This window comes from Ptychodera flava, chromosome 15 (genome assembly GCF_041260155.1).
Source record: "Ptychodera flava strain L36383 chromosome 15, AS_Pfla_20210202, whole genome shotgun sequence".
NCBI lineage: Eukaryota > Metazoa > Hemichordata > Enteropneusta > Ptychoderidae > Ptychodera > Ptychodera flava.
Genome location: NC_091942.1, coordinates 7808250 through 7831159, shown reverse-complemented (window position 1 = coordinate 7831159; position 22910 = coordinate 7808250). Strand labels below are relative to the sequence as shown.

General features: G+C 38.5%; 1 protein-coding gene across 4 annotated transcripts; it reads right to left on the bottom strand.

Annotated features, from left to right (window-relative positions):
- Positions 1-2443: 2443 nt before the first annotated feature.
- Positions 2444-16795, bottom strand: LOC139151071 (7-dehydrocholesterol reductase-like). Of its 4 annotated transcripts, XM_070723605.1 has the most exons (6): positions 16586-16782; positions 13492-13571; positions 9993-10119; positions 6005-6224; positions 4926-5564; positions 2444-4553 (listed from the first exon to the last, which is right to left on the bottom strand). In XM_070723605.1, exons 2-6 carry the CDS (start codon positions 13559-13561, stop codon positions 4089-4091), a joined length of 1521 nt encoding a protein of 506 aa, XP_070579706.1. In that variant the 5' UTR covers positions 13562-13571; positions 16586-16782; the 3' UTR covers positions 2444-4088. The 4 variants fall into 4 exon arrangements, with proteins under 4 accessions (XP_070579706.1, XP_070579703.1, XP_070579704.1 ...); XM_070723602.1 differs by lacking the exon at positions 13492-13571 and having other exon boundaries at positions 16586-16795; XM_070723603.1 differs by lacking the exons at positions 13492-13571; positions 16586-16782 and adding an exon at positions 10325-10526.
- Between the last annotated feature and the right edge of the window lie 6115 nt (positions 16796-22910).

The following is a 22910-nucleotide window of genomic DNA, read 5'->3' as shown; positions in this document are numbered from 1 at the left end:
TTACAATGCGTAGTAAATCCTATCAAAAGAATAATATATAACATATCATAACGGTATTGCGTACGTACTACAACCTTGTAACTTTGCGAAATACGTCATAATAATCAAACGATTTGACCTTGGTCTCATAATCAAGCCTTGATACTCATAGAGCCTGTTACCTCATTATGGTCTTCATCATTATTACCATCAGCATTGGCATCAGCACATTCACTTAATAAATGTGACAACACTAGTATCACCATGCTCATAAAACTGTAAACCTAAAAATTAAATTTTGACATTCAAGGCCATTGTTAAACATGTCAAGTTTACACCGCAGTATTGTATACCACGACCTGTAAGCACAGTGTTTCTTGTGCTGTTAGTGCAGATCAATAACCATTGACATTTTCATTAACAGCGCCACCTAGCAGACGTACAACATCTTGGCCGTCCACGGTTTAACTCTGTCAGAAGTAGACTTTTGGAGAAGATACTGGACAACCTGAAACATGGAAATCATCGTGATAACCACAACTGCTTTTTTAAGCATCGTTTTTGCCTATTTCATCTTTGGCGGTCTTTTTGCCATCTGTATATGGTGTTGTTCTGGCTCGGAATCTGCAAAAACGTTTATTAAATGTTGGTTCAACCGGAAAGTACTTTCCTGTTGTTTAGAATTATGCTGTGATGACTCAGGTGAAGATGGAGTGGACGCTGTGGTGTAGATATATTCATCAGCAACTAATGACCTTTGACATCGATAACACCTCCACTTCCTGCTGCTCAGTGATTATCCTAAAACACATAAACGGAAAGCGACATACGAGAGGAGATGCACAGAGAAGATACACTTTACAAGTCGTGACAATGATTGATTTATAATAGCAGCCCTAAATGTATTCAAATGCGTTACGATTTAGCAGCTTGCTTCAACATAATTAAAATTCACATTATTCTAGTTGTTTGAAAATTTTAATGTTCATATACTCTATACTTTCGAGTTTACGGAGAAACAACAACATTTCTCTTATTACGATTAGGATGTTCCTCATCATTGCTTGCATATGGTGTGGATTGATTGTTGTTCACGTGTCACGAGATACTCCTTATATGAGAAACACGTTTCATAATAACCGAGTGGGAACACTGCATAACTCGGAAAGAAAGTTCAAGATCACCAGTATTATTGAATTTGCCTTTTCTTTTGTACACATGTTGTAAGACGAGTACTTTTAAATCACCAGTAAGCGCGGAAAATGCACTTGCTAGTGTGAAATGACTATATATTTACCTTCGTTGCGGAAGAACTACAACCGCATAATTTTGTTACTGGGAACGCGTAAGAAAGTGGAGTCGGACTGTTTTACGACAGCGTGAACGTCTGGCAGGCAATTAGGAACCATCAAAGAAAGACAGCATTTGTGTATTTACTATGTAATCACTTTTAGTAATATTACTCATTGTGTTAAACGTTTTACTGAAATAGCGGCTATTGATCCGATTGAATGTCGCACAGTCGAATAAAAATGTCATAATATTTCTCAATGCCAAGGTCATTCATCTGATTATGCATGTGTACAATTCGTGTGGACTACACTGTGTGAGAATGTTTCTTTTAACGCCAGCCTTCGGCTAAGCCATTCCTTGAATAGCGTCGCAATCAACCAACACACTTTCACCTGCAACAGTAGATGGTATGAAAAACGCCCTCACGCTGTGTATTCTCAAAAACTAAGGGTCGATAGGGGTTGAAAGGCTGGCATTCAAAACAGTCATAAAGTCATTATAAGCAAAAATGAAATGACTCTTATTCAAAATGTAAGAAGTTTATTGCCAAACAACATTTTCGCTTTGTTGTATAGCATTTGATGCATGAAATACGAAAATTCCACACAATCTGACCCGCCAAAATGCACTGAAACTTTTTTTGAAATGCGCAAAACGGGAGAAAAGAGAAGCAAGGAAATCGGGTAAATAACATAAATTTGAATAAATTCAAACTTCAAACTTCAAAGATGCTGAGCGAAACTATGGATGGAATTTATTAGGTGTGCTGATATTAACTTGAGTTGAAGCATTTTAGTAGTACATTTTACCAATGGTTTTCAAGTGCTGTAGAATGTGTTCATTTGATAGCGGCACTTGACCTGCAAATAATACATAGCGCAAATTTTCGCACGGTAAATTGGTTAAAATTGTTAGAATTTTGTGGACGGCATTCATTATATCTTGTCGAAAGAAAACAAAAGAGGCCATCACAACGATGGGAATAAATAACGATCGTTATAATAATCATATTATGTACTCAGAACGGCTTATTAAGAGAAAATGTGGTTGTACTTTGAACGTCTAAATTAATTGTCCTACACTTAGTCCATTCGCCTACCGACTAGCCAATGGTTGCACACATGCATGCACACATGACACGTGACGAAACATACAAATAAACACACATGACTCACGGTGACAAAAGCAATATGTATTACTGTTCATCTGAGTACAATATTTAAATCAATTGAAACATTCTGATAGGCGCCAAACGCGCTATTCGGAATACAATTGAAAATACACTTCAGCCTCTAGCAGTCTTGGCTTGACGGAGAACAATCTCCCGTTAATGTTCAAGATATTTTCCTGCAAGAATGCAAAATCAAGAAAGAAAAACCTTTAAGTCAAATACTGGACAGTCTTTTGTATAATTTCAAAGAAGTTGACCCACATGGGGAGTTTTAAAGTACGTTGTATACTTTGCATTGGCACATCACTAAAACACTTTTTTTAGTAGGTCAAATTACGATTCTGACAGAGAGAAACAAAACAGTTTCACTTTAAACAAAATCATGGCACAGGTTACCCTCGTGTAAGTAGAGATCTTAACACAGAATTTTAAATCAAAATTATTGCAACGCCATCAGACATTGTCAATTTGAAAAAAATAGAGTAAAACTTTTGCCAAAAACCTTTCTTCACTGAAAAAATAACTACAGCATTTTAGGCCAAATCAACATATTAGTGAATCCTAACTCTGAGAACACATAACAAGTTGACGGACAATCTTTAAGCCTAAAGTATTCTGTAAAATTTGTTGTCACACATGAACCACTTCAATTCAAAAAGGGACAAAACATTACAGACAGCAATGACAATGAAGTATGATGGGTCGTTGTTAGGGATTATTCACCAAAATGATCGGTAAGAAAGTATTTCCAAAGTATCTCTATGACGTATGGTTTCATTATTTGGCTGCAAAACGCAAAACATTAGCTTCTTTAAGAAAATGTGATATGTTTACGCATAATATATAACTATTAAAAAATTATGTTTGAACAACACTAATTTTGGGGGCTGTGATACGCTTCATACTGACATTATATGAAATGTTTTCAGAATTTATTCATCTCCTATGGACGGCAGATCCGCGGCTTGAGGGCGCTCTTCATGACCTCTCTCCTCGATCTAATCCATTCCCATCGCTGACCATAGAGTAAACGTACAATATATATTTGTATACCACAAGACGATTTCCAAATGAAATTCATAGATAATTATTGAAGGATATATGATGTATGATAGTGTTCACGTGATGCAGAGGCTAAAGTCTTACACAGAGCGCACAAGCTTGACTTACTCTCGCGAGATCTCGTAATAGGTAGAAATCGTCTGTTGAGAAAGCTAAATGACAACAAATGTACATGAAAACTTCTAGTGACACAGTTTGAAAAACTTCGCGTTTTCAGCGTCAATCGACATAAAATTCAAATGGTCAATGCCCAAATATCCATTGATAAAATCGCAATAAGTGAAGCTTGAGATTATTGTGAATTAGGTCTGGTCAATATTATCGAGAGCGAAGAACTGAAGGTTGTGCAAGATGCGGAACAATGACAAAGACTTCACGTCATCAGTGGCCTTAAATAGGGAACATGTAACCTGTAAAATGGCGTCTCGGGGAAAAATGTACATGTACTATCAAAACTAGCATCTTGAAGAGAGATTATGCTACATTTTCAAAGAGATTCGGACACACCGCCTTTCAGAGCATGTACGTTGTACGTAACTAGGATGAAGACATGGGATGCGTGTTAACTTTTTGCCAACTGCATTTAAAAGACACCGGGTATGAGCCTATACGGAACACGGGCAGTGTACACATCCCAGTCCTTTCCGTACTTGCATTTACAGCGATGTTCGTCACGGAGACACCGGTGTACAAGTAAAGTTACCATGTGGATGATGTAGAAATACGGCAGTAAATGTTCGAACCCGGTTGCTAGGCAGTACGCCAGGGAGCCCATCAGATCTCCGGTGTAGTTCATGTGACGGGTGACACCCCACCAGCCTGATACCAGGAGTTTACTTTGTCGTTGTTTGCCATCTGATGAAGTATAACTGCACTGGATGTACTCTGGTTTCTTGCCCCAGATGATGCAGTTACCGTCGTTGCGGCGGAAGTAGTCTTTCTGGTGGTTGACGTCACGGAAGATGTAGTATCCAGACAGGCCAAGGGTCAGGACGATGGCACAGTGAAGATATGAGAGGGAAACTGGGTTGTACACCAGGTAAAGTCCCTGAAAGTTTACATAAAATGAATTAAGCATAATATTCTCACTTCAATTTTATATATGATATTGCCAGAGTAGATCACAGATAATTACAGGACATGCAGAAGGTAATGATACCTAGCTGCAGAAGGTGCTCATATCAAACCCTAGAAATGATCCGATTGAATAATGTGATCCTCCATTATGTCATAAATCTTCATTTGTTCGTCAATATATTTTACAAGTGTTGATTTTTAAAGCAAATGTCACTCCAGCTGTTGGAGAAAACGGGAAAGGTTGACGCGTTCTCACACCGTTCACAGATTATTGATCGTACTCATTTACAAGATAAATTAATCAATGAGTTGTGAGACTCTGACGAGTTGAAAATTTAATTACCTGCAAAGTATAAAGGTAAGGTAGACCAACGCTATCTCCCCATCCTAGATACCAGCCGAAGTGTTCATGGCAGATGTCGATGGTGTTTAGGTACCAAGTTTCGTTCCAAAAGTAGTCAACCACGTAGATTGCCTGGAGGAAGTTCACCAAGATCATGGAGTTGGTCACGTAGCCATACAGTTCGTACTGCTTAAAGGCGAAGGACAAGTTGATGATGGTCCAGGCAACAATGCCTGGCCGGCCGTTGAAGAACAGCTTAAAGTCAAACCACTTGCCTATCCTTGGATTCAGCTCCACGCCCATCATATAGTCATAAAAAACATTGCCGCTGAATTTGCAGTCTTCTCTGCTGGTCGGAAAGAAGTGCGCCTTTACGTAAGCGAACGCGGCAAGGGAGTAGCCGACGGTGTTAGCAACCCAAAGCAGACCGCCCCAGTTGTCGAAGACGATGGCCGGCGAGAACAGCTTGAAATAGAAGGCATTGGCAAAGAAGAGGATGTGTGTGACGACCCAGACCTGAAGACCGTTGACCAGGTACAACATTTGGTTTCCCGCTGGCGTTACCGCACCGAGTTGAACACCACCTTTGTAGCTTGGTAAAATGTAGTGTAAAATGTCTGGGACGAAATACTGTACAACCTGGAGGTAACGAAGAGCAAATGATAAGTCTTTTGTGTGGACTAAGAGAAAATAATAACAATCGGACATAGGGCGACAAGCGAGTACTGCGACGCCATGATATTGTGGTTGCAAACATGCACTGGAATATTTCAAGGGCGATTTGAGAACCAGTCTGAAAGATATCACCTTCTTCATCGAGAAAGAATACTAAATATATTACATTGGCTTCGACGAGGCGCCCCATTGGAACTCTGTTTTGATGTAATTGATATATCTATAAATTTTATGCTGATTTAATAAATACTAAGAGATAAATTGATGCAGGTAGATTGTAAACTGAGAGCCAGTTCACAGATACCTCATGAACAAATACTTTCACGATATGATTTACGTCATGGTTGCATGCAGCGTGAAAAGAGACCGTGAGAGAATATTATCCCCGTACGATACCGACATACCTGGTACGTGAGCCAGATGAGGCCAACTTTCCAAGCACTCCATGTGGCCTTTGGAAGCATTTGCCACATATCGTACACGCCCTTGCCGCTGTAGATGTCCAGAATTGGCCCGCTGAGGGCGCACTGATACTTCTCACACGACACGAAGAAGTAGAATACCATCACAGGGAAAAGTATCATCAAGCCTATGACGCCCAAGGAGGTGAACAGGTCAACTTCCCTACAAGGAAGATCAACACATAAATGTCATTTGGTAAAGGGAATAGTAGCTTGGATGTGACTCATACTATCTTAACAAATAATACCAAGAGTGTGGACCAACGATGGCCGCGTCGATGGTTACTTCAAATCACACAGTGACTTGGCATTACATATTGCCGTTAGTCATCAAATTATCGAAAATTATATCATACCAGTATATTGATGGTGCAAATACAGCGATCTGATTGGTCGAGACGCGAAACGAACCGTGGTATATTGGCGATATACCACGGCTGGCATACGCGCGTGCTCTCAGCTTGAGCAAAAATCCGTTTATGACGTTGCAAGCCAGAATTTCAATATACTGTTATGATATAATAGCAATAAATCACACCAAGCGACGGTATACCACTCGATTTTGACCAGTTCACTTCATATATGCACTCGCTATCGCTCGTGCATATATGTAGTGAACTGGTCAAAATCTCGTGGTATACCATCGCTGTGTGTACTTTATTGCTTAAATAAATTCTTCAGTACTATACTAAATTTTTCGCGTGCATCGTAGGTGATACCACTACATACAATAAAAACTGTTAAAATATAACTTTGATGGTTCATGTATAGCCGGGCAAAATTTTATACTACAGTATAGTTGAAGGTGGGTTTTTGTTCATGCTCATCACTGCTGAGTTTATTGGTTTACTTTGTCAAATTAGAGAATCGCTGTATTACAGCAAGTGTAATATAAATCTTATTGAAGGAGAGACAAGAATATTTCAAACGAGTGGGAACAATATTTGAGATACACTCATGCAGGAGTTTTGAATTCTAGGCATCGAATAGACTTCTGCTCATTGATGGGAATAACACTGCTGACCTTGCGAAGTAGCGATCATGACCTCACGGTAATATGCATGCGGTCATCTTGCTAGGTTACCGGCATTTTCCAAGGGGCATCTCAACACCAGGAGTAGCTATGTTATTGACACACTTGTTCACCGGATTTTATTAATCTGTATATTGAGGGCAAAATAAATACGCATAACGAGAAAGACCTTCGGCGGCTAACTCGTTCGGCACGGCACACAGGTCCGATCTTCAAAATGGCATTAGCCATCACATTCTGATCAGGAGTTAAACGATCATTTTGTATCTTGATAACTTAATCTAGACTACAGATAGGCTTTAAAAATATCCGGTAAAAAATTGGCCGACTAGCGGGAAATACAGTACTCGTTAAAATAAAGAGCAAAGTTAAAACAAATACAGTAAAATACTAACCGACCAGCGGGAGATAAAACACTTGCAAAGCAGAGACTAAAAAGCGCAGACGTTTCGGGTGCAACCCTTCGTCAGTACTAAAACTCGCTAGAGAAACGTGAAAACACAAGAAAGAAAAACAGCCAATCAAACAAGGGAACGATCAAACGCGTTAAAATATGCATTCATACCGGCTGGTGCCAGAGTACCTAGTTTAAAAATAGTGGCCTGTTCGAGTTTATGGCGGGTAGAGTCTGTGGTGGAGATTATAGCAGACACTGCCATGTCGGACCGACCACGGTGGGGTGGTGTACAAAAATGCTTGGCCACCGGATATGCGAGCTTGTTGTCGGTCACAGTGCGAAGATGTTCAGCAAAGCGATCGCCTAGGCGACGCTTTGTTTCGCCAATATATAGCATGCTGCAGCGTCTGCATTTGATACAATAGATGATATTAGCCGACGTGCATGTGAACACGCCGGAAACATTGACTCTACCACGCGGGCCCTGAATGAAGTTGGTTGTAAAAGTATGTGGGCAGGTGTTACATACTCGACGGCCACATGATGATGTTCCAGTAGCGCAATCGTGATTAGGTAAACTGGAACGCACCAGCCGGTCTTTGATGTTCGTGTCACGTCGAAATGCCATGATGGGAGGTACGGAAAAAATATTCTGTGTGTTGGGGGAGTTGGTTAAGATGGAAAACTCCTCAAAGATGATTTTACTGATTCTATGATTAAAAGGATGGTATGTTAATACAAGAGGAATGCGATCGCATTGAGAACGGGTAGTGACTTTAACGCATCCTCCTGCGTTAATGGTTCAACGCGCTCTTTGGCTTTGTCCACTACAGAGCGGGGATAACCCGAGCCGAGAACCAAGTGCTAATAGTGTCAAGCTGCTGCTCAAAATCCTTTTGGTCAGAGCAAATGCGCCGAGCGCGTAGAAACTGTGAAAATGGAATGGATTCCTTGCACCGACGGGGGTGAGCTGAGCTGTATAGAACATATGCATGAGAGTCTGTGGATTTATAATGTATGGAGGTAGACAGCGAGTCCTCATTGATATAAACTGATATGTCAAGAAATGCAACTGATATGTCTGAAATAGTGGAAGTAAATTCCAGTGCGGGGTGAAAATGTGAAACGAAATCAATAAAATTATCCAATTCTGTGCGTGAACAAGATGCTGCACCAAAGCAGTCATCAATATACCGTTTAAAGAGCTCGGGAATGTGACCGGTATATGTTTGTATTATCTGTTTTTCGATGTAACCAACGAATAAACAAGCGTAAGAAGGTCCCATGCGTGTACCCATGGCAACACCGCGAACTTGTGTGTGAATTCACTATTAAAGGTGAAGCAATTTAAAGTTAATACTAATTCAGCTAAGCGAATTAAAACGTTTGTGGGTGGATCCATAACGTCGCGTCGGTCAAGAAAATATGCAAGGGCCTGGAGACCATCCTTATGAGGGATGGAAGTATAGAGGGCCTTAACATCAAGTGTGAATATATATCTATGGGTACCCGTAAACTTAAAGCTGTTGAAGATCTTGATGGCATGAGATGTGTCTTTGACAAAAGTGGGGAGTGTATTAACGATGCCGGCAAAAATATTGTCAAGGAATGTTGAAATGAGTTCGGTAGGGCAGGAACAAGCAGAGACAATGGGGCGGCCAGGATTACCGGTTTTATGGATTTTGGGTAGTAAGTAAAAACGAGACGTGCGTGGATGATCAATGATCAATGATTTTGCATCGTCGGGCAGAAGTTTATCAAGAACTAGATCACTGATAGTACGTTTGACGATATTATTGTGTTTATTGGTGATGTCGGTGTCAAGATGTTTATAGAAAGATGTGTCAGAAAGTTGCCTTTGTGCCTCAGTAATGTATAAATCTTTACGCCATACTACCACAGCCCCTCCCTTATCGGCAGGCTTAATAACTATGTTATCGTTGCGAGATAAATCGCGCAGAGCCTTGTATTCAGCTTTAGAGATATTGTGTGTTTTTGATTTACTGGTGTTGATTTACTGCTTTGCAAGTGTTTTATCTCCCGCTGGTCGGTTAGTATTTTACTGTATTTGTTTTAACTTTGCTCTTTATTTTAACGAGTACTGTATTTCCGCTAGTCGGCCAATTTTTTACTGTATTCCTTCACACTTGCTGCAGTTTTATCCCTCTTTGAGGTCATTTGTAATTTTAAAAATATCCATCGGTTGTTAGAAAACCCTTTATAATTAATTTAAGCAATTTATTTATACTTGATCAAAATGATGCGATACATCTCTTACAAAGTGAAAATAATGGACCTGGCACGACACAGAAGAAAATATCTTTTTCGTCACAGAAGTACTGCATCATATTTTGCAAAATCCGATTAAGGATGTAGGCGCAAAACTTGCCAAGGAGGGTTGTTTGGGTTTTGTTTTGATTTCAGTGCATTTTGTCGGCCATGAACACAAGGGACCACAAACGTAATCGGAGGGGCGAGATTGCCTGTAGCATACGACTTACCAAGCTCTTCCCCACTCCCCGGCTTTCCCGCTGCGTTTTCCCGCCACTTCACTCTGGCCGTTCACCGCTGGCGTGTCTTGGGCCTCCCGCGAGCGGATGGCGCTCCTCGCCTTTGCCACGGACATGTCTGCAGTTGCAAAACAAAAGAAAGGGTTTTAATCTACTCGAACGGCGAACAGACATTCGTTATGTGAGTCTTGCAGCATTTCGAAGTATGCCTAAAAACATTAGACTCATCTTTTTTTCTTAAATTCTTACTAGCTGTTGACTTACCCCTTCTCGGAACGATAGAAAATTACAAGTTTCAACTTTAGCTGATGTTGGATTCTGACCTGAGATGACGAGGTACCTCATCTACCGCACGGCTGTTGGAGCGAACCCAACGGCATCGCGTCGATGCACCTTCCCTGCCACGGAAGCTACCTTCCATGTCAAGTGTGCACAGACATCGGGTGTGCTGACAGATGCGACGCCTTCACACTATGTGACAGAGGCTTGTCAGCGACCGTCCGCTTAAATACATGTACGGAAATCGCCTCAAGGTCAGCCCTGGCCTTTATTAACGTCTACGTGAATTCAAACAGTTGTAAAAAACACAGCGGCCGCCAATATTAATGCGTACATATCTTTTGAACCAAGTTTTACAACACTCACCGTGCCATAAAACTATCACATAAAGATGCGCCCGACAGTCAAAATAAATACTCTGTGATCTGTGTGTCTGTTATTGCCGTCGTTCTTTAAGGCCATTCCTTCCGATGGCACGTTTACATCACTGAGTATACTATAATGTACCATGAGCGTACTAGTCCGATTTTGTGTTCTTTCAACAATACATAGTGTACCCTCAAATCTTTGTGGCATGTCGTTTATTCGCTCTAAATCGTATCATTGCGACCTAGAAAAAGCGCGCAAGCAAACAAAGGTTAAACCATGAAGGATTGAAGTGCTGGTTCTTTCAAACTGTATCAGTGCGTCTGCGTGAACTTCTGTGCGTGAAATTTTTTCGAACGGCAATATTGCATGCAGTATGTCGGAAATGTTGTTCGGTTAAACTTTATACACAAATATGTGCGCTGAGTGAAATATTACCTGGTATGCACGTCGTCATTTGAAAATTTGTAAATTACATATAATCTCTTTTTATTTTTTGAAACAACCATTCAGCTATACTCTACACATCGAGAGAGCATCGTGTACACCAGTTCAACGGATTAACCAGTTGTCCTTGATGGTTATGACTATTTGACAAAGCCTGGCTCCTCAGCACCGCACAATCAATATTACTGGATTATTAGGAATAGTGTCACTCATTTTCTCAACCTTTGATTTTGAGGCAAGTAGGCTATGTTTGTTTCAGCGAAGACAACACAATCGTCCAAGGTCGTTCTTTACGATTCCGCCTATAATGCGTCCAGGCGGATCGAAAAAAGGAAATAAGCTGTTTCGCGTTTGATTTGTTCCCCTTAATTACATTACAACATCATTCAAGGACTGAACGTGCCAGTTGGACCGCTGAACAAACTGTTCGCACACTGCATGGCGAAAATTGGATACAGCACTTAAAATAGGCGTTGTAAAATGATCGTATGGTTTACTGATTAATTGATTCATATAAACCGAACGACGTGCGAATTATTTATTCTCCCATAAATTATAATATTACACAGACACAGAAAACAGACAAAGACACATACATTATGCACAGAGCAGTATATATATATATATATATATATATATATATATATATATATATATATATATATATATATATATATATATATATATTCGCCTGCCCTCAAATTTCCCTTTGAAGAAGTTGCTCCCGACTGAGAGAGTGAAATATCCTTACTAACGATGGAAAAAAACCAAATGCAAAACAGGCGCAATTTGTTTTATTTGTCAGAGTTGTCTCTATAGTCTTGGTATGGTCCTTTAAAGGGATACAGTCATCGGAACTGCGCTCAAAAGTCGTATAGGACGCATGCGACCAATGTAAACACTGTATCCAAGGTACGATGGTGATTGATGAAAGTTAAAACATGTCTGTCATAATCTACATCGTATAATTTAAATGTCGTAGAAATGGCGATGGGGTGCATCTGGACATAGTGCACGAAACTCGCATAGGCGCAGTTCCGACAAAAGTTGCCCTTTAAACTTACGGTTTGATGCTATACCAAAACTATAAAAGAGGTTCTAGGCAATGTAATGTGAACTGCAAAATAACTGTGTCGATTGTTTTGCACTTCATTGTACACGTAATAAATAAATAAATAAATAAATAAATAATAAATAAATAAATAAAAATAAATAAATAAATAAATAAATAAATGTTCGAGTCTAAAAAGTCACGTGGAGAAAAAACTAAAGGTGGAAAGAACAATTCCTTGGCAAGACATTTTATTTCGGAATGAACTGCATCGAAGTATCAATGTTTTCATTTTTCGTGACAAGCATGCAAGCCTTAATAGGTTCAGAATTCGTAGAGCTATTCTTCATGTGTACTAAGGTAGTAGTTGGTGAATGACGGAAATTGATATCAATATGGGGAAAAGAGTGATACATTGATAGCGTGCATGAATCTTAATAGAAAGCCTGGCAAAGCTGGTAAACTTGGCGAACCCACACAGGTGGAAAATGGGATGTTCAATTTCCATTGTAGAAAATATTTATTATGGAGACCTCAAAGGTGCATTAAAGGTATACTGTCACTGTTCCAATTTTGCCACAGTTACCATGGAAAGAGAAAATTAAACCAATCACAGATTTTAAGTGGGTGGCCGCTTTTTAAAAACAGCGCCCTCGCATGGGCATTTTGAATACCAAGGAACGCCCCTTTTACCATATATGGGCATATTTAGATTACAGGTGACTGTATACCTTTAACTTCAAAGCAAATTGTATCCACAATGTTGTGTACCGGTTCTCCAAATGTCGAACAGTGCGGAAGTTGTTATCCAGAATGTTAATACTGTATTGTCTCACGCTATTGAAAGTTAGGGAAATACGGATGGAGTACTCATATAATGAAGTCAACTGATCATGAAACGAAGATATAGTATTACTTGTAGCACAATAGGCGGCAGCTCAACATATCACGATCTATTCTTTACACATTTCAGGTAATTAAGCTCTCACTTCAAATCTTTTCCTACTTCATCTCCGATTAAAAGAGGGAGCGAATTATTTCAAACTTTGCAAATTTGATAGCTATTGCTTTCCTCTCAGGGGAGGCCGACAAATTTCCCATTCAATCATCCGTCCAACACCACCCCGAAATCAAAAGGTGCTCCCCTATCTGAAAGAATGAGATGTCGAGACGAGCGCACCGCCATTAGGCCTACCGATGCAAGAAAAACCGTCGATGCAACCAGATGCATCGATATCAGCTCTGCTGACCGGACTGTCAACTTGCGAGTGATGGCGAGTGATGTTCAAACTAATGGGGGCCATCCCTACGTTTCTGGGGCACATTAGAAAACAATGAAGTCCTTACCAGACACCTCCGAGTAGAACCAAATGCGCAGTGTGAAAGTAACGTTAAATGTCGGCTTTGTATTGTACATTTGGTCACATCTGCATGTAAATAGAAAGGTGGCGATTATGAAATTTACAGTCCCTCTGCTCAGGTTGCATTTAGCACAGATTTCGTTCCCTTTTGTAAATTTCAACGAAGGGAATGGACGCGATTATATTCTGAACAACCTTCAAGGCATGTGGTGATCTGTGCATAAAGGAAGCATTATAAAAATATCAAGAAATACCAACAGGCACAGCGTTTGAAGGTCGCAATCATGCAAATCACACGCACCTGGACCAATGCGGGATACGTCACCACTTTCTGTGTAAAATTGCTTTACAGCTTAGGCACTTTAATTAAAATAATTCGTTTGCCGTCTGCGTGCTGATAGGTTATCAGAGAAAATTACGAACAGTCAACACCATTGGAACTATAAAATTTGAGATCATTGGATCTTCATATTTTTCAAATTTCTCAAAAGTGTTAGGTGCCCCATAGCTGAATGTTGCGATATTACAAATTACCCATTGAAAACAAGTGTGTAACTTAAAAAGAAAAGCAGACCAGCTTACATTTGCAGATTAAATCGACATGACTTCACTATCCAATTATCCTAAATTAGTTCCAATCGTGTTATTAACAAACACACTGTTAACACTATTACGAATAAATAAATAAATAAATAAATAAAGTGTCAATACACTTGTTTTTGTCTGTGTTTGTTTTTTCCCCGGCTGACTGGAAGGTTTTCAAAAATCTAAGGTCGGCAAACAAAGAATTTTCTTAAAATGGCCTTATACTATTATACGCTCACGCCTGCCGGCGTATACGTACTACATGTAGTGTCACAGTGACCTTGAGACGGGTATGTAGACTTGCTCGAGTCAGTAAACGATGATAGTTTTCCAATACATACGCTTTTGATGTAATTTCATGGAAACTACAAATTGGATTTACATTGTAATATGGGCGGGTATACGGTACAGTCTACTTGAGTTCAGAGTACTTTTTGAAAGATCAACAGAACACACCCCTAAGGTGTAGAGGTTATGGTAGAAACCACACAAAGGATAGTACTGCGTTTTAACAATGCACGCAAGCTGAATTCAGTGCGATAGCAGCCCTAAATAGACTGCAGTATGTATTATAATAAACTATTCTTGATATTCGAACTATCAACGTACGGTACCAAGTCACCGTGACCTCAGCGAATATATCACAGTCAAAACTGCTCTGCTAAATCTCGGTCACGGTCGCTCTGTGGCCGATATTTTAGAGTGACCGAGTCTCGGCTAAATTTCATCTAGTTGCATCGACCGTAGCTCACTCCTGTCGGGTACTTTAGAGAAGAATCCGCCGGTGGGGTTAGGGAGCATTCATTTTTGACGGGAGGGGTGTCGACTTTTACAAATCAGGGGGTTTTTTTGGAGGGGGGTCAAACTTCACAATGAATGGGTTTTTGGGGGCGTCAAATTTACAAAGGTTTGTGTGGAATTATGGCAAAAAACAACAGAATTAACCGAAAAATATAACGCGAACATGGCTTTATTTTGTCTGATTAGGCGATAACAAGCAGAAAAGAGCACTTTTGTTCACAAAAATAAAATTTTCAAGTCGACCAAGGGTAATAAGTATTATGGCAATGTTAACGATATAACTTTTATGACACTGAAAACTGGGGAACATGGCTCCAATTTTCGAAAATATGGTGCTGTATGGCGTGTTTGCAAAGATTTGTGGACCTTAAAATTACATATATTTGAACAACCAGGATTGACAAATATAAATACAAACTCCAATGACACAGTTATTCTGACAAGCCACTTTGAATGTCAAGTTCACTGAAGTGAACTGCATCTTTCGTACTAATCAGTGAGTCACTTTGACTGATGAATGGTAAGCCAGTCTATTTTCTGTCAACTATTCATTCACCAGTCGGAAGACAATGGTGTGCCAGTGACTGTGTATCAATATCAGATAAGATATTGGGACCATGTAGATGCTCCTATTTTTTGTCTCCAAGAATAAACTTTTTGGGGGACGTATTACAAAATGTAAAAATGGGCTTCACACACAATACTTTGAAACAATATAAGCTTACTGTAGACATTTTTCTTTTATTTTCTTCAGAGTAACTTGCCTTATAGTAAAAAAATGCAATTGAAGACAGAATGAGCTTTATTGTATCTGATTTGTAATCGAGAAACAAAATACGAAAGTTAACTAGGTTTTATATATATTCTTCGGAGTAATTGTTATTAGATGGGAAAAGGAAGGCATGGGGACGACATGGATACCTCTGACAATGACAAAAGATAGCGGACATCATCAATATCGACAGTGCTGTGTTCTGAATATTTAATAATGCGATGGCCATTTTGAATATTTAATGAGGTCACATGACCACAAATTGCTTATTTTTCAGACAACTGTTTTATGGTTATTCTAAAACTGTATGGTTATGGGGGAGAGTACGATTATTTCATCAGAATTCAGACGTCATACCACTTCCAAATGTCAACGCCACCCCAGGGCCTTAGGGTGCTAAAGGGTTAATCAATCTACAACGTATAGTTGGCGGAGGGGTTTACATTTTACAATTGATGAATTTGGGGAGAGGTCATATTGTAGAAAAATGATTTGGAAGGGGGTCGATTTTTGCATTTTATTTGTAGCTTACATTCCACCGGAAAACACCTCTCTTCCCCGTGAAAAACGAATGCTCCCTTACGAAATGTACATCCTGTACAGACCAGCTACATGTGTTCCAGGCATTTTGCTGTCTGCCTTAATACAATGTAATGATGTTGCTGTGTAAAAGAAGGGGTTCACATTGTAAAGTAGCTCAAGGTCAAGTGAATTTGGGATATTAACCATGCATTCGTATTCAGACTCAGAGGATAACTGCTACTTTAAAGTGTGGCAGAATCAGGTTGGAAACTGCCAAACTGATTTAGGCACAGAAAATAGCAAATTGACCACCATAGTACGTACGACCGAGCGACGTTATGTATAATGTAAAAAGTGAATCTTGTCTCTCTGTCTGGGGGCCTGAGGAAAGAATACATACCGGTTTCTCTTCTGTGGTATTGTGATGACACCAAATACACGTCGACGATTGCCTTGTGCATTCACAGAAGCTACATTAAATTTTTGGGTTCCTAGACTAGCTGGTATGACGTCGGATGCAGACCCGATAATTGAGCCCAAGCGACCATTCGATTGGGCTGAGAGGTCGATGCACGCTTCCACGCCACGCCGCACTGTGTGACCTTTTTGTAGTCACGTGGTTTAATACTCTCACTGCTTTGTAACTTCGATCAGCTGGGTACGGCAGTTCACATATAGTTAAGCGTGGCTAGACCTGCCCGCCCCGTCCATGCAACCAGACGCACTTAGCAATTGCGCGTAAGTTACGTTGCGTATACCTTACGCAACATTCTATTCTATTCAACTGGAGATATGAGAACATCAGGTTTATTTCAATAATAGTCAAGAAGCCGGTACAAAGATAGCATCTCTCTTGAGTTCAATGGACCATGGACAATGAACCCTGGGGCAAAGGCAACTCATATTTGATAAAGTGATGATCAAATTAGATGTCTGGTCTTACGTCTTGTTACGACATCTAATCAGCTTGCTACAGCGGCACACGGGCATGCGGCAAATGCGATCGAGGGCGAATGACATAGCATTTACATGTAATCCCTGTCCCTCTGAGATTTATAATAATGCATGCCGGCCCTTGGAAACTCTAGATTCAGTTGTATTCTAAATTGCTGTATAACCTTGAGAAACCGTTCCTGAATAAATTTTGACGGTAGAGGGAAAATCTTCCGTTTCATTTAACAAAACCAAAATATTAAATAAAACCAAAATAGAGAGAGAAATACTGCTTACAGAGACCCTACCATTGAAAAGTATAAGAATCGTTGGTGTCCTCTTATTAGTATAATTTTGAATGATAGATTGAATTTCAGTCTTCTGTATTTTGTCAGTTTTCTTTTGTTTATGATGTTGTCCTTTTCCTGTGCCCACTTATCCTAAATTTATGCATTCATGTGGCATACGTACCTCTATATTTATATCAATTAATCTATATATGTAAGCATATTTTCAAAGACCTCAAAATGTATGACGGAAGGTTGGGTACAAAAGATGAGCCTTACTCTTCGACTCGAGGTTTACACGTAGAAGGTAGAGGTTCTGCAATTTTCTGTCAATGTTTCACCCAAAAACGTGTGGTAGACACAATAAGTAAATGCTTATATACGTTTTATTTTAACTTGCTAGTTCAACTGCAGTGTTTGCCGTCCACGTGCTAGTAGGTTTTTGGAGAAAATTTGGAAAACAAACACGATGTTAACACCATTACAAATAAAAATATTATTTTTCCAAAAGAAACCAAATAAAAATTGAGCTAATATGTTAATACGTGTTTTTTGTCTGTGTTTGTTTTGTTTTGTTTTGTTTTCCTGGCTGGCTGGTAGGTTTTTCAAAAATCCACGGACGGCAAAGAAAGAATTTTCTTTAAGTGGCCTTACCGCAAGACACCATGGATGAAGCGTACAAGTCTTTGAAAATTCTCATGTTGTACAGAAGACTGTGAAACGTCGGTTGATTGATCGAAGGCGCTTTTTGCGAATGTCAACGCATATATGTAATTGAACCGAGATTAGGCCAAGCAAAATAAAAAGTTTGTTTCTCACCCTCGCGCGCGTCAATTCAGACCCGTGCGTCAACCTTTTTTCTACTCATAAGGAAATAAAATGAAAAAATAATAAACGCAAAAATAGGCGACGATAGTGCATAATCATGATACAGTGATGTATAAAACAGAACTGTAAACAAAATAACTGACACTAACTTTCCATTCAGAACTGTACACATATGTCACTGTTATATTATTAAGCTGTCAAAACGGTGCATTGCTGAACAAAAAGTCAAACCGCAGAACTGTTGCTGCACAAAATACTAAAGCAACGCTGCTGTGTATTTTTTGCTCACGTGTTTACACACGTTAGCATATGTCGCAGCGATGTCTGTCTGTCTGTCTGTCTGTCTGTGCGTCTGTCTGTCTGTCTGTCTGTCTGTCTGTCTGTCTGTCCGTCTGTGTGTCTGTCTGTCTGTCTGTTGGTCCAATATCTCAAAAACGGCTGATCAGATCAGAATCAAATCTGGTACATATATTCAGTTAGCAAATGGCAAGAACTGATTAGTTTTTGTGGGTGTGGCTTGCATACTTTTTGCTCATTTGCATAATTAATGATTTTAGAAAAAAAAACCGGATATATATTAAAAACGACTACACACAATTTAATGAGATTTGCTACAAATGTTGATCACACCAAGATATATCATCAGTGGGAACGATTAAGGGGTGACATGAAAGATAAATGCTAATTTGCATATTTAATGAACTTTCCTAACTAGGGATATATGTCTGATTTGACTCGATCAAAATTAACCAAACTTGGTATGTATATTAAAGATACTATGATTTAACATTATTGAAAGACATTAAGCGTTTTAACTTCAGCCAATTCCTAATTTGCATATTTAATGAACTTTGTTAATTAGGAATATATATTTGAAATGACTGGACCAAAGTTGATGAAACTTGCTACATGTATTGAAGCCACTATGATACAACATTTTTGAAAGTCATTAAGCATTTTTACTTCAGCCTATTCCGAATTTGCATATTTGATGAACTTTCCCAATTAGGGATATATATCTGAATTAACTTGATCAAAATTGTTGAAACTTATTATGTACATTAAAGACACTATAATACAATATTATTGAAAAACATTAAGCATTTTCTCTTCAGCCAATTCCTAATTTGCATATTTAATGATCTTTCCTAATTAGAGATATATGTCTGTATTGACTTGACCAAAGTTGACAAAATTTGCTACACATATTGCAGATACCATGATACAACATTATTGACAATCATTAAGCATTTTTACTTAAGCCAATTCATATTTAATGAACTTTGCTTATTAGGGATATATACAGGGATTTACTTGATCAAAGTTGGCAAAACATGTTATGTACATTGATGATTATGCCTGGTTAAAACAATATCGAAAGCCATTTCACATTTTCATGTCAGCTAATTTATAATTTGCATATCTAATGAGCTTTCACAGCTCGGCATATATGGCTTGAAGGACTTGGCCAACGGTAATTACACTTGCTAGATAAAGTGGTGATACAATAAGATCAGTCAAATAACTTTAATATTTTTATTTTAGCTAATGACATATTTGTATACTTCATGACCTTTTAGAATTAATCGGCGGTGATTATTGTTCATTATGTTGATCATAATACTTTCAATGAAGTTGCAAACATGTGGCAAAGGTTCAAATTTACACATAACTTCAATATATAATGAAACACGTGAGCATTTTCAGTTCATATCTGGTTTTATCTTTTTATCTCTCCGTGCATTCCTGTGTTGTTTCATGTTTTTGCGCGTTCTTGTTGGATGAAGAAAAAATAATTCAGAGAAAAAAAATCCGCGTCACCGCATCAATTTTGCAATATGTCTAGGATGAGAAACAAACTTATTTTTCTTGGCCTTAGCAGTGCAATACCAAAAAATAGCGTCATTGAATGACTTTTTGCTCACAATTTGTTAGATGTGGCAGGCCCGGTAGTGTGTACGTGCGACATTTAATATTAGTAGTTTATGTAGGCCTCAGCTTGTAATATTCTTGATGTCTTGTGCAGTTGCACATTTTGATGGACCGTCCATCAAATACTATAGCGAAACATGTTGAATCTACCATACCAAAGTAAAAATGTCCTCCTTTAATATTGTATTGCATGGAATTAAAATTAATATTTGATAATTCATCAAGTAGTAATATATAGGAAAACAACTGATAATTATTGGCTTTGAGGTCTTCGGTTGTGTTTCTGTACAAATTATCACCAACGTGTAAGATTCTGACTTGTAGTTATTTAGGTTTTCACCAAGTTTACACTTTGCTACTCACTAGCATACTTTTGGTAAATGATATAAACTTCATTATCACAAAATTTCCATTTACATTGAGCATGCATCTACACACCAAATACAAGTGAAATGTGTTCAGTGGATGTCAAATATTTGAAATTGGACAAGGGAATTGAAGATGATGAGAATATTTGAAATTTTTTGGACGAAAAGCAGCAAAAATTGTCTCAAAGATACATTGCAAAACTGATATACATCATCCATAAGAGCCTTCCTGTCAAATTTTGAGGCAATCAGACCGCAATTTAAGAGACTTTTTGAGAGACTTCTTGACGAAAAAAGGGAAAAAGACCCAAAAATACAAACTGTGCAAAGCTCACCACAATTTTAACAAACTTCACGAAGTTCATCCCTTGGGGTATGCATACCAAGTTAAAAGCAGTTGACAAGCGATTCCAGGGAAGATTTTTGACAAAAATGGCGGAAATTGCCCAAAAATACAAAAATTAAATTTTCACTACCACTTAAAGACGCTAACCTTAAGTTGCCCCTATGAACATGCATACCAAGTTTCAAAGCAATAAAACAAGTTGTTCCAGAGAAGATAATTTTTTGACCAAAAATGGGAATAAATTGCCCCAAAAATAAAATTATGAAAATTCCACCAGACTTTGAACATATCTGAAAGAGGTCAACCCTAGAATAATGCATATCAAGCTTCAAAAGTTTGATAAGCAGTTTCAGACATGATGATTTTTGACCACTTTCGGGAAAAATTGCCCCCAAATATGCAAATAAAATTTCACCACAATCCGAACAAATCTATCTAAAGTCATCTTAGGGAACCTGCATATCATGTTTCAACCAAATCTTGGCTTGGTTAAATTTGGTTACAGAACTTAACAACTTTCAGGATTTTACCTCTTTAAAACTCATTTGCATATTTTTGACACTAACATTTAAACAAATTCACATCTGCACCCCTGGGTACACGTATACACAAGGTAGTATGATGGTACGAGCTTCAGTTTTTGAGGTTTCAAGGTAGAACGCGCCTTGTGGACAGATATTCAGACTCAAATTCCTAAAATTCTTTTCTGATCAACCACTTGTGGCAGCTCATTTTAAAGTACTAGGACAAAGAAACACTTTCACAGTCTTAGTTTTTTATAAATCCAAAATATAATTTTCTCCATAGAGTTAACACAGGGTGGCAGCCATTTTGTATTTAAAATATCACAAAATGTTGGGTATAGTTTCGCTAGTTCCAAACTTCGCATGGTGAGCCCCGATTTTTATTGTTGATTTGGTAAGACAATGGTTGAAAGTTTCAGCGAGGAAAGTTTGGGCAAAAGTTGAAGTCTTTCATTTTCAAGGCGCATACTACCTTTTTTTTTCTAGTCCATCATCCAACGGGTGCTTTGCCCATTTACAGGATGAGGTACCCATAACCCACTACCCCAATGGAGCACAGAGGAGTAAAGTGCCTTGCTCAAGGGCACAACACCGTGCTAGAGTCTCGAATTCACCGTCCTCCGACAGTGAATCAGCTACTCTGGATCTACCAGGACTTGAACCGGGTCTCGAACTCACCATCCTCCGATAGTGAGTCCGTTACCCCAACCACTGGTCCACGGTGCCTCCACCTTAAATGGGCTGTACATGCACATATACACATACAATATACATACATACGGGCATTACACAGGCCATCATGATTTAGTGACATAAATACATTACAGAGAGTTATGATAACATCATTCTGTCTCTTTAATTTCTTCCAGAGTATTTCTGAGGTGTGAGGCAGGGCGCTAAAAGTGAAACAACAGACAACATTACAACTTAATCATTATGAACTCCATATTTTATTCAATAGAAACCTCTTGCTTGATGAGCACAAACAAGTGCAAATCTGGAAACGATTCAAAAGCAAACTCAGCCTCAACAAGTTTTGGCTTGGCAGAAAATAACAACCAATAGCCCATTAACATGTTATAAAAGTCCAGGAAATTCCTAAAAAGAATAATATATATATATATATATATATATATATATATATATATATATATATATATATATATATATATATATATATATATATATATATATATATATAAACAAATGAACATAGCTTTTATAAGAGAATGCATTACATTCATTGGGACACTAATGACTGTCTCTTGCATTGCTATTGGGTGTTTACTAATCAACAATTTACCATTGTTTTACATAACACAAACAGTCTTGGCAATAAGTATGAAAACATACAAATCTAGAAATGACTGAAAACCAATCTCAGCCTCAAGAGATTTTGGCTTGGCAGAAAATAACGCCCATTGAAATGTTGCAAAATTTAATGAAATTCCTCAAAAGAACTTAAGTCTTTCATGTTCGACATAAACACACATATTATTATCAGTAA